General features: G+C 39.3%; 1 protein-coding gene across 1 annotated transcript in view; it reads right to left on the bottom strand.

The window, feature by feature from the left end:
* kdm7aa (lysine (K)-specific demethylase 7Aa) overlaps window positions 1-18,878 on the bottom strand; it is a 31,306-nt gene extending 12,428 nt beyond the window's left edge. Inside the window, exons 1-4 of the mRNA XM_056247489.1 lie at window positions 18,752-18,878; window positions 2,662-2,747; window positions 2,458-2,575; window positions 2,140-2,300 (exon numbers count right to left, since the gene is read on the bottom strand). Of these exons, the coding sequence (XP_056103464.1) occupies window positions 2,140-2,300; window positions 2,458-2,575; window positions 2,662-2,747; window positions 18,752-18,849 (463 nt within the window). The 5' untranslated portion in view covers window positions 18,850-18,878. The remainder of the gene's footprint in view (window positions 1-2,139; window positions 2,301-2,457; window positions 2,576-2,661; window positions 2,748-18,751) is intronic.
* Window positions 18,879-19,149: the final 271 nt, after the last annotated feature.

Raw genomic sequence — 19,149 nt, forward strand, 5'->3', positions numbered from 1 at the left:
CTTTTTCTTTTTTCCTTTTAATATTTCTATACAGCTTTATTTTTATTTCAGTTTGAGTAGTTTTAGAACTTCAATTTAAACTTATTTTAGTTCAAGACAACATTTATAATTTTCCGTTTAAGTTTTTTATTTAATATTTAGTTTAGTTTTTTATTTATACGTTTACTTGAATAGGGACAGTACAAAAAACACAATTACCAGTCAAAAGCTGGAAAATATGTATTGCACATCGAGATTATAGCTAAGTTTCAGTTTTAGTTAACAAAAACATTACTAATGGGCACTAGAGCAAAAACACCATACAACTAACAAAATTCTTCTGAAGCTGCAGGATAACTTTTCTTGAAAAACATATCGAAAATTATGCTTGACAGTCCCAGTCATTATTCATTTTCATTTTATTGAAAAGAGCAGCTTGCTTGAACATTCAGCCAAACATCATCTTTTATGTTCTACAAAAGAAAGTCATACAGGTTTGGAATGACATGAGTGTAATCGATGTACATTTTTTGGGGAGAACTACCCCTTTAACTTCCTTTTAAAATTGTTGCTCTGATGAATACTGTTGGATACAATTTGTTGAAGTCTGACAACAACAAACAATATTCTTTTTTTTTTTTTAAATTTGCCCATACATGGAAGAATGAGTGTTTCATAATGTGTGTGTATCTTTTCTAAGAAAAGAAAAGCAGGTGGAGGGAGAAAATGGAAGAAAAGACCAGGGAAGGTTAGTGGCCTTTTGTCTGTGTCCAACTGGCTAGGTAACATGATATGTTGAGTTCCCCCCTACCCTCTCCTCTCTCTCTTACACACACACAGAGACAGACACACACACACCTCTTCCCCTCGACACCTGTTACTATTAAAACAGTTCCAGCTTAAAGATCAGCGGCGTGCGAAAGAGGGAGCCATGTAACATAAGCATTGAGATAAAACATCCCTATTGGGAACCTGAGCTCAGACTGGCTGTGCTGTACAACAGCTTTGTAACTGGAGATGAAATGTTTTAGGTCTAATGTAGAAGAGAAAGGAGATAACCTCCACAGTTGTCCACAGGAGTCCGGTCCAAAACCATTCACTATTAGTGCCGACGGATAACCACAATCACAATGGCACTTGGTAACCTAACGCTCCAATGTGTTTAAAGTTGTTCAAAAAACTACTTGTTAGCTTTAATAAAATGATTTTAAAACCCAACAGAGGTTTGACTAAAAGGGTGATTTTTCAACCTCAGGCACTAATGTGCCCGCATCAGAAACATGCCTTTATTATTTTTCTACTTTGGGGTCTGTAAGATAACATTTTTCCCAGGATTCTTTGATGCAAAGTTCGAAAGAACAGCAATTTTTGTTCGTAACGTTATAAATGTCTTGTCATGTTTGATCAATGCAATGCATCGTTCCTGAAATAAGTATTAAAGGAAGCTAGGTAGCAAATTGTTTAATAATTTTTTTTTTGTTATACTGGTTGAAACTTTCTTCACATCCTGATATCAATAACAGAAGTGGTCTAAATATTAATGATATATGTACATATATCTTCGGTGGAAACCTCAGAAACAAACAAAAAAATTCATCTGATTATATGTTGTCCTTCCTGCCTGTAAACCAATGTATTTCCATACCTCCACGCACCCTGCTCGCGCAGACATCACACATCATCAGCTTGTTCCATGAGGCTATGCAGAGCTGTAGACAGTCACTGAGCGCCACAAAAAAGCAGCAACCGCCTTTTACAGTTCCTCTCAACCGAAACAAGGAGCTTATGCTGAGTTCACGCCATAACTACCGTAATTAAATGATGGCAACCCGTGACGTACCCTGAGCTAAGAGACCTGCACGTTCATGTCTTTTGTTGGAGGCCTGTCTTTGCAGAGCGCTCTGAAGGGAGGGTGGGATCTTTTGCTTTGTAAGGTAGCTTGCTATTGCTAGCCACTCCGAAATCACCTACCCTACCTTTAAAAAATTAATCTTACTGACCCCAAACTTCTGAACAGCATATGCACAAATGTGTGTGTCTGATTATGAGCCCAAATGTGATCTAAATGTGTCTCTTGCTCTAGTGCCCCACTTGCCAGACACTATCCTGAGCTGTTATCTGATAGACCATAAACGCAAAACACACAAACTGAGGTCTTACCAACGTAATGCTCCACATCGCTGACAGAGAAAGAAGGAGAGGGCAGTTTAAGGCCCAGTCCATCCAGGTCATGCACCACTATGGGGTAATGGAAGCCCTCCCTCTCCAGGAAGCGTTGGGTCACCTGACTCCCATGCATTGGCACCAGAACCTCATCCCCACTTTGGAACAGCCAAGACACACAAATCAATTGCAAGTCTTATCAGGTAGGTGCAAATTTGAAAGCCGAAACACATGTATTAATGATTGATTATGTCCTTAAAACACATGAGACGTCAAAGTAGGAAAGTTCAAAATCTAATCAAGAGGTGCTTGTACCTGAAAAAGCTCCTGGCCTGGAGTTCCTGTACAAACACAGCAGTTCCTGCCTGGATGGGGTGTGTGCCATCATTTGGCTCTGTGTAGTCATGCCTGTGCCAGTTGTTATGCTTTTTCACTGAGAAAAAGAAATAAATATGGATAAGACTGATCCTTGGACACAACAAAAGCAATAAAGAAACATGTGTACATGCACACACTTACTCATGGAGGGTCCGTGGATGGGCTCACAGTTGGGACAGTGATAAACATCGATATCAGCAGCATGGTGCTCCACTACCTGAACACAACTGAAAAAGGAAAGCAAGATAAAGTACCCATAGAATTCTGCCACAACCACACATCTGAATGTTGCAGTAGCCACAAGCAAATAACAGAAACAAGTCTAAATCTTAAACATTTAAACTTGTGTTTATAAACATTAGCATTGCTCTAATTTGAATATTACAAGTTTCTTCTCTTTGGACGAGAACTCAATGACCCATTCAACACACTAGGCTAACACAATGACACAAAAGTAATATTTAGTTATTAAAGGTAAAATCTACAATGAAACAGCATAAACAATTTTTTTTTTTATGATGCAAATACAAGTGGTGCTTGGGCTGACATTTGAATTCTAGCCAATACTGATAATTATTTTAATTTTAAGAAAGAAAACTGAAAAATGGCTGATATTAAAATAAAAAAAAATAAAACACTTGAGACTAAAACTCAAAAGGACCTCCCCAGGTGTCTATAATATTTAAGTCCATCGAAAGGCTAATTTGCTTATGACGATATTAATATCAAAATGGTCAAATAAAAATAGTCTATAATATAGGCCCATCCATCAACCAAAACTTAGCAAGAAACACAATGAATTTCCAATATTACCACGTGAACATGGTATAATCAAAATGTATTTACAATTACAAATTAAACCAAAAACAACCACATTACTATAAAATGGGTCACCAATGCCACTCAAGGAATGGCTGTTAGCAGACCCTATGGGGTTTATGGTCCTACATGTCCAATGTGCCTTTTTCTAAACTCAGTCAATGCTGGTAATGTTCTATGTTGCATGGTACAATGGCGTAATCATCTGAACTTTTCAGGAAATGTTACAAATGTCAAAAATGTTTGACAGTTTACCATTGGATACATCAAACAAGGCAGTGTGCGCAGTCGGTACTACAATCAACAGAGCGTTGCGTCACAATTGTGGGATTTCCTCCACCATCCATGTCACTCAAACCGCACGCCAAGTCATGTTACCAAAAAAGCCAAACCACAACCGCAACCATAATGCTCAGCCACCCACACAAGCACACGTACCTAAGACTCATTTCAGAGTCATACTGCCAACCATGTGAAATCAGCTAGCAGAGTTTTGACAGTCCAGCGGCAAGAGATTTACTGGTGCCGAGACAACTGGGGCACACAAGAGTGCTAACACTCACACAGACGTGTTTACTGACACCTAGTCTGATACATACTCTACTTTGCCTGTAGCTTATATATATATATTAGCGACTTTTTAGTCACGCAAGAACACTACAACTGTCTCAACTAAATGTGGGAAATGGCTGTGATGTCCAATAAACGGTTGCATGACAAATCACCTATTAAATCTGTTACAAATCATAAATTCAGCCTCTTCAGCTGAGTACAACAACCCTGATATCTTTCAAATTGGCCCAGAAACAGCACAAAAGCATTATACGCAAAAGGGATTTCTTTTATACAGCCAAAATATTGAGCAACGCAAATTCTGCACTTGCAGTCTTGGGGCCTTCGCTCACATATGTCTGTTAAGTCTTCAAAACGATAGGCTGTCCCATTTATTGATTTACGATTCAGAAGAGTGCACATGGGCGGCCGGCAACTAGCCTATGCTCCGTTGTATGCTTTTGCTGCGGCCACATGTGCATACTTCAAAGCGGACAACTACCCATAAGTGTATGAGGCATTTTGTCACATATATCCTGTCCCTGTCTAGTGGTCGACCGATATATTGCCAAGGCCGGTATATCGGACGATATTTGGAATTTTTCGTATAGACCTTATTCGCAAACACCGGAAGTAGCTAGCTAACCGCGGCCATATTGTTGACATGACATCTGTCCTGCTGCCCCTAGCCGCGCACAGATTTGAGTTGAGGGGAGCAGTAGCCTGGCTTCATCTCGTCGGTATCAAGAGAAGATAAGCTTGATTGGTGTGGACCCACATCAAATAATAGCATTAAGTAAAGATCCATCCTTATTCCCAGCCGTAACTTCCCATCTCGTTCATACAGTATCCGTATACGAACTACAATTTACCTCAACAAGGCAACATAATGAACGGCACTCGTCTCATTCGTGGAGGTGGAAAAACAAGTTCTTTGTGACATGCAAGATTTGTTGTATTAAAATGTAAATGCAAAAGAAAAGGCATGAGAGTCGGCCAATTTTAAGTTTTCATTTAAAATGTTTGCGATTTTAATATAAGTACATGGTTGTTACATTTTTGACCACTTGCTTGAGCAACTTAATATATAGAAGTAATGCATGGAATAATTGGCTTACGTTGTTGAAATAGTAAGTATGTGTTAAAATAAAAATAGTGAGTACCGGGGTGTTTGTGGTACAGCCGCGGATCAGTTACGCACTGCATACGCAGCATATAAACTATTGTGCGTCCTGCTTCTGTACCGTATACGCACTGCACACGCATTGCACACGGATTATGTGTGAAACCTGTGGTAAAATGATGGGAACAGACTTTTCTGTGGGGGGTTGGCTGAAAGTTTAGCCTATTTATCCTAGCTAGCCTCTCCTGCGCTGGCTCAACTGTCTCCTTCCCTTCACGTTTTCTGACAGTCGGTAACTTATCGCAATCATAAAAACTAACTCCGGGGTTCTTATTGCTGTTGTTAGAACAGCCGTGTATTACACAACACACCATCACGCTGTTTAAAAAAAAAAAAATACAGTGATAATACCATGGATAATACAGACGCTGCCTCGCTTGTCAATTGACAGATTGACAGTTGCCGTGGTTTCTATGTCAACAATATGGCCGCCGCAAACATTGATGACGCAGATCGAATAACATCTATTGGCCGATGTGTCAGAAGTGGGACTTTTATTTTGACGGCATGTCAGACTTTTATTTTGACAGGCGGTACTGGGAAGTACATAGCGCTCACATTCTCAGTCTTAGTTAGTTCAGAAGTGGGACTTTTATTTTGACGGCATGTCAGACTTTTATTTTGACAGGCGGCACTGGGAAGTACATAGCGCTCACATTCTCAGTCTTAGTTAGGACTCTGTTTAACAGTTTTGTCTAATACTTTATCAAATAGACCTGTTAAACAAAAATTAATCGATATGCGCAAAAGTATACTGTTTGCGTTTATATTATTAGTTAGAGGACAAACACGATTATATTTTCTCATTTACCATCGGCATTCAGCAAATAGGCATAAAATTTAAACAAATCTTTTAATATGTAATAAATATTTAATATCACAAACCTTGCAGACTAAGTTGAATCCAGCTGTAAGATACTCTGAAGTGCGCATTTGTAGCCTGCATGAACGTGTTACTCTGTGCGTGACGGTCAGTGCAGCTTCACTGGAGACGCACAATCCACAAACTTTAAATCCTTGATTTTAAAATATGCTGCGCTATATTCAGTTGCCCATTATGTCATGCGATTTTCACTCTGTGGTGTATGTAAAATTAGTGTTACCATGTCTTTATTTGAAAAAATATGATTACCAGTGAGCACAAACTTACCAGATTACTGAGTAACCCGTTACAGTTTATTTCCATTTTATTCTTATATTTTTAAACAATTAATTTATTTGTGATTGCAATCAAGAATTTGCCACCTAAAGTATAAGTACAGTATGTTTATTTTAAAGATTTATTTTCATATTTATTTATAATTTCTTAAATATTAATTCAAATAAGTATAGGCTAAATGATATTTATTATATATCGGCCAACCTGCTCTCTAAGATATCAGCATCAGCAAAAAAACAGTATCGATCGACCGCTATCCCTGTCCCAAATGGTGACTTAATACTGTATCCCAGCAGTCAGATAGTAGTACTGGAATACCACCCTTCCAAGATCTTACATGAGAATTGGGACACCATTCGACCTCATGGACTTCAAGTGGTCATTGCAAGTCTGTACATCAAGTACCCTATTTGGGACAGAGATTTGGGACAGAGCCTCTGATAGACGCTAGCAATGAAGAAGCTGTACATGGACCCCTTATGTTCTGCAGATTGCTGGATGTTGTTGCAATCATGCATTTCAAAAGTGGTTTTAATTCCTATTTGAGTTGAATGAGTGAATGATGCCGTAAACGCTTTGGCTCTCTCTACCGTCAGAATAGAGTTAACATCAAGAGTGGATACTGTGCTATATGGGGCTGTTAAAATCAGCAGGGGACCTTCAGCAGAAAGGTGATTCTTCTCAAAGAAAAGACAGCCTTTGAACACATGCAAAGGACTGAGTGTTTCTGTCTAAGCTTTGATCTCATTATTGCAGGAAACTTGTAAGGCCCTGTTTACACGAAAACGATTCCGGGTGAAAACGTAATAATATTTTATCGGATGTGCCTTTCGTTTACACGGCGACGGCGTTTTTGGGGCTTAAAAACGCAAAAAAGTGAAACCACCCTCCAAAGTGGAAATCTTAAAAACGCTCCACCGTCGCGTTTCCGTCTAAACGGGTAAAAACGCAAATCTGCTCATGGCGGCTCTTGTCGCGTACGCATTTACGTCACAGACATGCACCAGTACAGGAAAATAACAACCAACATGTCGGATTATTTCCATACGTCGGACCTTCAAGTTGCCCTAGCAGCTCTAATAAACGTCCAAGAGTCTTTTCAATTTCCATAGACAGTATAAGAAATGGACAGAGCGATCTCATTGGAACTCAGTTGAGACAGTTGAAGCCCATTTTTAGCGATTTCTGAGCACTTCCGTTCCTGACGCGCAGACTCAAACCGACTCAAACTAAGCTTGATGACGTGAGCAACCTGTCTGACAGACGTGAATCTTCTAGTAGCGGTGCCAAGAGGAATCTGAATCATTCCCTTCCGAAACTTGCAGAGCCGGAGATCGTGAGTATTAGCTGTCCATGAGCTTGCAGCAGGAGCAGCTTTACAACTCTCTATGGGCTTCTCCCTTGACTTTATGCCTCGACGTCCCCCCGATTGCGCGCGAGTTTCTACTTCTGTCTATACGGTAATTTTCTCTAGTGTGCGCCGGAGAGTCGCGTGTTATGACGCAATCGTTAGCCTATTTTTACAAAAAACGGCTTCTACGGGGTCATAACGTAAGATACAAAGTAATGGAGCCTTTTATACATTGTCGTGTTTCTTTAGAAATATATAATGGACAAATGGAGTCTTTAAACGCCTCAGATGTAAAGTTATTCGCTGTCAAAGTGACGCCAAAATGAATGGGAGTCAATGGAAATGCTAACGCAAGTGAAGTTCTGCTACAAGATGGCGGCACCCGGCCGGCTTCAACTTCCGGTCGATGGATTACCCCCTTGTCAATTTCGCGCTACTAGGGAGAGAAGTAGAAGGAAGGTTGTACGCAGGCGGACAGACTTGTTGTTGTTGTGTGGCAGTGCTTCACATTGCCACCTAGCCGCCTGGAGTGCATACTACATCGCATTTCTAACACTTTTGCGTCTCCATATGCACGCAGATTTCCCCCCCATAACGCTCGTCTAAACGCAGAATAAAAAGTGAAAACGAAACGCCACTTTTGCGTTTTCTCTTCAGATCGTTTCCGTGTAAACATGGCCTAAGAAAGACCAAGTAGAACCAGGTAGCTAAAGCTGTTGTCATCCCAGAAGAGGTAAAAGCCCCAATGTACTAACGGCATAGTGCTTTTTTGTTTTTCGCTTGTGGGTAAAAAGAAGTTTGAATGCCTTTGCAGTGGTTTACTGTTAGCGAACATCCCCACGCCACCCATGCTGCCAAATACCATGCGGAAATTATTCTACTGCGACCTACCTTAACTAAATTGCAGTTTTTTTGCTCAAAAACTGAAATGCTTTTGAGATTGATCCTGACATTCATCCATTGTATGCACTTTCTAATATTTAGAATACCATGTACAAAAAAAAATTGATTATCAAAGTTAATTGTTCATGATAATTTCCTCTATTTTTGCATTTAGATTACCTTTCCTATCATGTGGGCTGCACAATTCTGAATAGACAAGACAATGTATCCAACTAGAGGTTCTGACAAAATGTTAATTGCTGCAGTCTGTTTAAATGTTTTTTTTTATTAATTTGAAATTTTTATTGGTTTGAATGAATGATTCAATGACTCACTCATTAAGAAGTCACTTGTTTCATTACTGGATGAATCAGCGTTTTTTAACAAAAACTTCTCTTGAATGAATGATTCAAATGACAAATAGATTTTTTTAGTAGTCATTAATTGCCAACGACTGGTGTGACAGTGTTTGATACAATCTTTATTTGAAGAGTCAAGTTACTTTCAAAAGGTGATATACTCAATTTTGATCGCTACCTTAGACATCAGTTTATATTCTAAATGTAAACTTTTATCCCAGTACTTCTGTGATAATTTGAATTATTCAAACACAGAAATAATGATACTGTGTGTGAAAATGTTTATGAAGCATTTTCATACCTATACATGATAACTGCTCTCTCAAAGATTTGAATGTTCGCTATGATCGTACTTGTCAAAGGTTTAATAGACAGCTGAATCGTTGTCATTCAGGGAAAAAAGCTCTACCATCATCTAATGCTCATTTAAATTTCATATTTTAAACATTAATAATTGAATAATACTGTTAAATTTATATTTATTAAACAAATCCAAAAATCGCAAAATTTATGTCCATATTTTATACAGCGCATTATAATGGTGTGATGTCTAAATTCACTTGGATTGCATTGGATTTGTTTAATTTATGTAGACAAAATACAATAGAATTTATAGGCTATCTTTTAGGAAGCAAGCATGCTTGCTTTTATAGAATATTTATTTAATATTAAAGTTATTTTTATATAAATATTTAATTTAAAATTTATTAGTTACTGACCATAACACAACCTAATTAACATGTTATTGGCATCAGCCCATGTTTTATTATTGGCACATCACTAATTATTTGTTATGATGACTGGAGGTCTGAAAGACAAAGTCTGTAGCATTCATCGAATGTTTGTCTTTTACCCCTGCGATACAATCCCAGTCTCCAAACTCATGCTGCATCACCTGGGTATCAGAGGAGCCAGACATGCAGTGACACACGAGCAGATGGGGGAGGAAGGGTTTATGGATGAATGACTCTACACCCACTCGCCTCCTCCGCTTCCCTCCTCCGTGAAACAGACAATGAGGGAAAGAATAGAGACCTCAGATCCCGTCCCCCAGTTGATGAATGTACTGAAGTTCTCAGCAGTTTGGACACACAATTCACTCTGCTCAAGTGAAATATAAAGCAGTACTTTTACCATATAACCAAACAGGCTCCCACAATGCACTACACACATATAATCCATACACAATCCCATAATGCCTCAAAATCATGTTGGAATAATCGCATTTATGAAATGAGCCCACGTGAATGGCACAACAATGCCCAAATAAGCAGATGAAAGCTCTCTGACCACCAAATGTACAAGTTTGCTAGTGTCAATCAAAGAAAATTAAGTTGGAAATGGAAACTTATTGTTATAGGCCAAACTCTCATTTTCATTGTGAATATTGACTGCACAATGTAGCCTAGTTAAAAAATGTATTTAATGCATGCATTCATTTAATTGTATGGAGTTTAACCATCTCTCCCATAATGCCTTTTTATATATGAAATGCTCCACTCATCTCCCTGTCTTAGTTTCATCACAGCATGTGAACCAGGTCAGTGTGCCACATGCCAGGAGTCGAGGCAGCCTTCCTGTCACCTGAGTAACTGATTAACTACCCACCAGGGAACCAACTGAACATGTTTCCAGTGGCCAGCTTGTCAGAGGCCTTTATTTTGTGTACCCACTGTATACATTTACTATACGTCACTTACTACACATATTCAGCAAGCAACGAGGAACGGGATGCCATGCTATATAAGGCAAAACACATTAGGCACATCACAAAAATAAGTACCTTACTGCTTTTAAAACAGTTACTACACAAAAATATTTAGGTTTAGCAGATTTATTAACAGCTTGCAACAGTGCAAACCATCTTTTTACAATTTACTTCTAGGATTTACTAAAGACACATGGTGGAAAAACTAGCACTGAAAAGGCATGGACAGGGTTATTTTTGCAGCTGACCGTATATCATATGCATATGAAGGAGTTTCCCTTTCAGGCGCAAAATTTACAGGAGAAGAGTAATGAATAGGGGTGTAACGATATTCGAACCGAACCGAAAAACCGCGATACAGAACACACGATTCGAATCGCGATACTCTCATTGCGTACCGAACACGCCCCTCCCCGCCCCCTGCTACCCCGGCCCCGCCCAGCCCGGCTCAATGGACCTCATGTCTTGTGTACAGTACACAACAAATTCAGTTTTGTAGCCTAATAACCACCATTAACACCAAATAACAAGCTCCGTGTTTTGTTACTTTCGATAATAAGCAAGGTGTAATCTTTCAAATTCTGTCTATTTGATCACGAAATTCAAACAATAAATGGCGTTTTGGCGCTCTTTGATGTGGCGTGACAGATCGCTGTATGCCTACTAAGCTCCTCATTTCAAACGGCAGCGCGGCGCGCGGGTAAACGCGATCATCTCTTCCTCAGTTACAGAATGGACACCTGAAGGTATGTTGAAAGATGCAGTATACTTACTGAAAGGCATCATAACTAGTGTAATCGCTCAATCAGTGTTTCAGCAGCGGAAAGACGTCAATAAAACAGCATAGCTTGTCACTAGCATTATATTTACCTCAACAGGCAAGTGATTCAGTGTCCACAACTTTGGTTCCTATAAATGAACTCTTGCACTAAATAAATGCACCATGTTAGCCTATATATTATATTTTACTTAACCTGTTAATGATATCTTGATTATTTAAAGGAGTCATAATGTGCAATTTTCACTTTTCCATGAGAATCAATGTATGTTATGATTGACTAACGATTATACATTGGCCGGGATGCCGATATTCAAAAGTGAAGCGTTTGTTTACCCCAGGGTTCTTAAACTAGCCAACGTGCACGCGCACTCAAATATGAGATTTCAATTTCTCCCCCGACTTGACGTCAAGACGGCGCCGGATATACCATATATGGACACCGCAGAGGAGGCCCGCCCTGCCCCTCTCCCCATCATATTCAGTCAAGAAAGATGCAGAAACGTAGTGCACACGTGAGTTGCTCTGTGGTTGACTGTCATAATCCACATTCTAATGTTTTTTCTTTACCCAAAACTGACCAAACTACAAGGGACAAGTGGATGAAATTTATTTTCAATGACGCTGTTCCAACAACCATCTCAACTTGCTCAACGTTAGGTGTCTGCGCTAAACATTTCACAAAAGATTCTTTTACAAATTTGGGGCAATATCAGGCGAAGTTGGCATCGAAGCTACGTTTGGAAAAAGGTGCCATTCCAACAATCAGGGACTTGCCTGAATTTGAAACGGTAAGACTGTGTTTTTATTATGTGTAAATAGCAGCTAACTACTAATGCGGTTAATGTATGTGATGTAAACACGGGGAATGGACTCTACGAATGCTAGCCACATCTTTCCACTTTAAACAGACTAGAAAATGATACAGCTATTATTTAATATAATCGTATACAATATAACAATGACAACATATCATTGTATTGATTTTTTTATATAATAGATAAGGATAGATACATTTAAAAAACAGTCAAGAATTAATAAACATAAAGAAAAACATAACGTTACATGTCTGCAGATGAAAATTATTAAATATCTAAAAAACCACAACCTCAAAAAAGGCAAAAACAACACATTATAGCAAACGTTAATCTCTATAACCACTGTAAGCTGAAAATAAAGTAGACTACATCTCCGTTAATGTAATCTACATTAAATTAAAGCTAAACTTATGTGGGAGAAAATAGCAAAAAAACGTTTTAGCTCGTTACTGATGTTAATGTATGTCTCAGACAAAAAAATTGTCTTTACCATTCAGAGACATGTTGATGTAGACGTCCTTCAATTGACTGTTGTTCCTCTTCCGTTTCCAGCTCTGGTTCAGAGTCTGGCTCAAACATATACGGTTGAATCCCGTATGTCGCGGCCAGGTCGGGTTCATTAACAACTTGCGCCATGATCTCTTTTTGGAATGATATGCTGAAGTTACCTGCGGTGTTAAGCCCCCTCCTTCCTGCCACCAATCAACGCGCCCCTCATTTGCATTATTAAAATGACCGTCCACGACAGCCAAAACCTCGCATCAGATCTCGCGAGACAATAATGCATTCAGAAATAAGGGTCAAACGAGCTCTCTGTTTATTTTTTTCCAATTTTTCTTTTTTAGAAGGGCATGAAATGACTATAATAGAGCGTGGGTATCAAAGTTAATACTACATTATGACTCCTTTAATGTATGTTTAAAATATCTTTCATGAAAATGAAAACTGTGTAAAGTATTATATTTCAATAACAAATTAGAGTAAAAACACAAGTTAATGCAAAAACTGCCTTATGTTCAGTTTACATGTTTTCATACAATGTGTTGTGTGTTGATTATTATATCTAAAAAATAAATAGCATCTGAATTTAGGTTAAAAGTCTAGGCTACAACCTTTAATGTTATAGTAATGTGCGGCTCCCTATATAGTTTACAGATTTAGCAGATTTTTTTTTAATCATTGTGAAACGTTTAATTGTAATTGAATTAATTTAAAGAAAGACCATTTTTTCGTTAAACCACTGTTTAAAAAAAAAGAAAAAAAGAAGCAATTTTAGCTTTCTAAACCGAACCGAACCGAACCGAGACGTCAAAACCGTGGGAAAACCGAACCGTCAATTTTGTGTATCGTTACACCCCTAGTAATGAATCATGTAAGGTGATTTACTAAGGTTTGCGCTAGTCAATTAACTGGTATTTGCGCCATTATTTAGCCTACCGCCCAAAAAAGCATGTCTTAAACCAGACGTTAATTCATGCTGCTCTTGGTAGATTGCGTTGGTCATTAAGGAGATGATCCGGCTGCGTCTGTGTTCTTTAATTTGCGCGTCGTCAGTAGATCACGCGCAAAACTTTCCACTCCTGTCGGCTCTTTTTTGGAATTTCGCTCTCACGCTGATTTTGCCCTGTTTAGTAAATCTGGCCCTTCATTTTCAAATGTTTAATTAGTTAAAGCTTTGACGACATTAAAGTTGCAATTACTTCGCCACACTTTTTGAACTAGCAATGGCAGCTTAGACTGTTCCTACGCTAAATATTTGTAAAAACATTACAAAGGTCAAAAAGTATATTTGACTTTTGACACTACCATTCAGCTTCTGTGTACAGCCAAATGCATAGCCTTTCAAAGTACTCCATGTCTGCATCCAATAGCAAGTGCAAACACAGGCACACAAAAAACGCACACTAGAAAGTTTTATTTTTGTCCAGTGTCTGCACTACTTCTCTCCCGACATTGATCGATGAAAATGTCTGTTTTTTAACTAGAGTTGCGAGCATCTTTTATACACCTCACACAAGCGCTCATCACTGCGGGCGACTCTTGTTGTTGCGATCTTCAATATGCGATCTTGTTGCTATGTCTCTTCTTTTTCTTTTTGGACTGTTAAACAATGGCCGGGGCCAGAGTTGCTGCCTTGTGGACCAACTAGCCTAGTACGTACAAAAAATTCAAGCTGTATGCATGAGGCGAATATTCAAATGCAGTTATAAAAACCGGACCACGGGGCTACAGTGCACAACAATGTTGATGATGACATTTGTGTCACAATACATGCAGCGTAAAAAACAACTTTGGGCTTAAGCAGAACAATAGACTCCAGACCACTGGATCTGCATTACTACCTTGGATTGCGTTAATGGTGAAAGTCAAATAAATACAGCCAACTCAACTCGTATTTGCATTTTTGGCGTGCTATCAACACGCATAGCTGCTTTTCAGCGTGTTTATCAACGCCGTTGACTTAACGTTACATTACTGTATATATAAATATATGACCTACCCCAACCCCGTCCCTAAACCTACCCGTCACTGGGGTTAATACCATTTATTAGTCTTCCCCTACCATCCTAGGAAAAAAAATATCGCTCCCCAGATGTAGATCTACATTTTGCTTCGTTTCGCTCGGACATTTAACGGCGTAGACATACACGCGGATACAGGGGCGGACTGGGACCAAAAAGTGGCCCTGGACTTTCTGGCCCACAGCAGCCCACCACATCCCAAATCATAACACATTGGCTCATTAATGTGCAGAATATTTTTTAACACCACTTATAGCATAAAAATATAACACAATACAAAAATAAATGCTATTTAAACATTTATTTTAAGTAACACAACATATATAATATGATATATTAGGTCATATTTGTAAAACCAAAGGGAAACAAACAGAAGAAAATTAAGACACACAACATTATTAATATAAAACTATCAAGACAGCATATCAGCTGGGGGGAGCTAGAGCCATCAGAGCCTGTTGAACTGCTACTCTTCGCGCCAAATGTATAATCTGTTAATTTGAAGCATTTCACAGCATCTACCTCTAATGCTTTTTTTAACCGTCGGCTGAAATTGGTCCTTGTCGGCTTTTTTTCGGCCGAAAGAGGGAACTCTGATTGGCTGTTCAGCTTAGTGAACGAGTCAGTGCACTGCACGAGAATAATAGCAAAACAGCGAGCAAAGAAGTCAAAACAGCACAGATAGATGGCTGTTCTAATGTTACGTCATATTACCTGAGTGTTCCTTGGCGAATATTTAAATATTAACATGAGAGGAGTGGAATAAAGAAAGTGTTTAGCAGGATTGATATTCAGAACGGTAACGTTAAGCACGCACTGCTTTGTTTACGGTGTGTATCTGCAGCCGCCAGCGTCGGTTTCTCTTTTTGAATGATGAATATAGGCGAATATATCTGCAGAAATAGACAGTTGTCCCATTTACACCCAGGCGCAGAATGCGCATTCTAGCTGACAGTCGGCTGTAGTTCTCTCGGTGTGTTCAAGTGCAGCTTTTTTCCCGCGACACAGGCGACGCGGCGATGCGAGGCGACGACACAGTAGGCTTTCATCGGCGTTGGCTTGCTGTGTTTCCAGGACGTGAAAGAGGGTGTGTTTCAAGATACGCAATGGAGTAGACCAAACTTAACAGGGAGGGAGGGCAATACACTCACACATGCATGCACACGAAACACACTCATTGTCGGCCGCGCCCGCGCGATCGATTCCCTCATCCATTTGCGTAGAAAAGAAATGTAATATTATGATTTCCGTCATTTTTTTATATATATATATTTTTTATATGTGTACCGGGCCGGCCCACATTGGCCAGCGGCCCACCGGGAAAAGTCCCGGTGCTCCAGATGGCCAGTCCGCCCCTGCGCGGATAGCTCAAAATGTGTATAGATAAAACGCCACTTGACTTGAAAGTGGCGTGCATGTTTACGCAAAAGTCATGATGTCATGTTGGCCAACTAAACACTGACAATTTAAGATTTTTCATCATTTATTGTCTGTATACTTTCCTAACAAATAAACAGGACAGTTGCATTGGATTAACGCACTACAGAGCAGACAGAGCAGACAGGGGTCACCAAACCAGGCCCTGATTAGTGCACACAAATCTTTATGCCATCTCAGGTCTGGAAGCGGCTCACACCAGGCTTCTGTTGAGACTCAAAGCCCATTTAGGATTTAATGAGACATAATGAGTTGGACGGCAAAACATTCTGACAAACCGAGTGACCAGAAGAGGGAAAGTATTTTAACATTGCCTTGCCCTTTACTTGCACTTTTTCCTCGTAAGCCATGCGTCTTCATGTTCCTGTCAAGAGTACACACATTCAAGATCCAAAGAAAGACTGATGTTTATTTAGGCCAGTGTCAATCCATCCATTGCATAATGCAGAAGCATTCCCAAATAGTAATCCAGAGCCAAACAGGTTTACATTTGGGAGGGTATGGCTAGATGGGGTCTGCTTGCTCTGCTGACCACATGTGACCCTTAGCCTTTCTTGCTTAGGAATCTTTTAGCCCAGTTCTTGTATGACCCAACCAATTCTTACGATACCACCATCTTATAGGAATTATTTGGCGTTTTCATGAAACAAGTCGTCTGTAAATGCAAAAAAAAAATCACAATGAAACAGAAGTAGCACCAAGTCTTCTCTTATACTGTGAAGTATATGAGTGAAATGAATTATCAAAAAATAATACAATATAGAGTGGGACTTTTCGGCAAGCGTCACAAGGGAGAATTCTGAGGGAGAATAAAAAATTAACAGATCAAAACTAATTAAAAAATAACTAAAAAACGTAACATGCATTGATGAATTGTTCACAATACGATCAATGACATAGACTGGGTGAATTTTCATTTCATGCCGACTTTACGATACGTTTATTTTTAAGACCGTTTCAAGACCAGACTAATGGTGAAAAGTAGAGCTTAAATAAACCAATGCATTCCTGAAGTTTCCAATTGACACTAAGCATTAGGAGGTTTAACTGCCAAATGGAGAATAGATTGTGTTTTGGCTTCTTTGACGGCACTCGGGTCCACAGAATTTGTTTACTTTCAGTCTGAAAATGACAAAAGATGGTCTTGACCTGAGATTTGAACTGCGTGTTGAACTTGCAGCTCCAGATCTATGGCCACCTAAATCACATGTAAGCCTCAAAAAAATCTCTGGTCTCATTATACAAATCACAACCTGCTATGACTCTCCTTTTAAAGAGAACCAATTATAACATTACACGCCCTCAGGGTCCCTTCTCTTTTATAGTGATTAATTCACAGGTTCAGACACATGTTCATCTCACGTGCATTAAGGCAGACATCCACATTCTGCCACACTTTTTGGCGTGCAAATTCTACAAGAAGTTTCACATATCTGATTATGGAAAATTGCGTCACGTCAATCTAGATGCTCAGAGTGAAGTGATACCGAGCATGTCGTAGCGAATTTGTGCGTCACTGCAGATTCAGTCATTTTCCTCACTTCTTCTTCTGGCCCGAAAAGGCGCCAGTCTTTGTCTCGCACTTTGGGAAATCTGGCAGCTCTGCAAAGTTATGCAAGACTTAATTCTCAACACCCGCACAACCGCTGACTGTATACCGGCAGTTACTTCACAAGACAGGAAGGAAAGCTGAGACCTGGCTCATTTACAGAGCAGATTCTGTCTTGAAGCTTAAAGGCAGCTACTTTTGACAATACGCCAAAAAAAAAAAAAAAAAAAAAATTGGTGTGCCAGCCAAGATAGATAGGTTTTTTTTTTGTTTTGTTTGTGTATTTACTTATCAAAATATCTAGAAAGTATTCTGCCAAGCACTAAAAGTGTTCATATTGCACAACTTGTCTAACCACATAAAACAATTTGACACAAGGGAACATGATATACACAATCTTGTGTGCATACTTGTCAAGACATCCCATTGATGTCTATTAATCTTATATTAAAGACATAGCCCATATACATATATATATATATACACACAAACATATATATATATATATATATATATGTGTGCGTGTAGTTTAATAACTGTAGTTAATAATGTACTTTGCCAGAGACTACGGTTACTATGGTAAATAGAAACCCATCTGCACCCATCTGAAATCACTGATGAAAACTTTTGACTAATAAGCCATTTAAGTCACAAAATGGATTGTTTTGGCGTTAAACCTGAGCTATAAAGTGAGATAAAAAACAGTTTTCTCCAAGTTCAGCTAAGCCTGTCAAGCTCAAGCAGACAGACGATTTAAACGTCTAGCTAGCTAGTTTCATAACACACATACAGATGAGCCATGTGGCTTTTGGCAGCTCACTTGTAAAGGAAAGCAGGATAATCTTATCCTGTGGGAAGGATTGTGGGAGGCAGGTTGTATTAAAAGTTGCTCTTACACATTTATCATGAAGAAATCTGACAGAAATCGATCAATAACGCTCAAAACACAAGCGAGTCGATCGTGATCGCGCACCGTCATATTTAAATACCCCCAACGCGCGTCACCAGCACTTTCACATGACACCCTTGATTTACACCAAAAATACACCCGTGGCATGGCAGCCTGTACATACCAACATTCACACATATGTTAAATAGACCATAATTTACATACCTGCCGTGGAACCAGTCCTTACAAATGTCGCATTCGATCATAAACCGGTTAAAATCATAGGGCCGCCGGCAGACACAGTATAGCGGGGCAGCCGCCATCTTCCTAATGTCCCTAAACAACGCTGAGCACTGTAGGGGCGGGGTTAACGTCAGCGGAATCTGCCGAAGGGAAATAGGGGCGTGGTTAACACAAGCGGAAACTGCCGAAGGAAAATCGGACTGTGCCGACATCTGTGCCTTCCACTGCATACATGGGCTCAAACACGAACACTTGGAGGTTTCAATATTAAACGAAGAATTACTTTTCACAATAAAATTCAATTTATACACGGTACTGCTGTTAAAATTATTATTAGGGTCTCGATTTTATTTTTTTCTGAGCCGATAACACCATAGTTC

This window comes from Rhinichthys klamathensis, unplaced genomic scaffold, assembly GCF_029890125.1.
Source record: "Rhinichthys klamathensis goyatoka isolate OS25496 unplaced genomic scaffold, OSU_Roscu_1.1 h1tg000048l_1, whole genome shotgun sequence".
In the NCBI taxonomy this organism is placed as follows: Eukaryota; Metazoa; Chordata; class Actinopteri; order Cypriniformes; family Leuciscidae; genus Rhinichthys; species Rhinichthys klamathensis.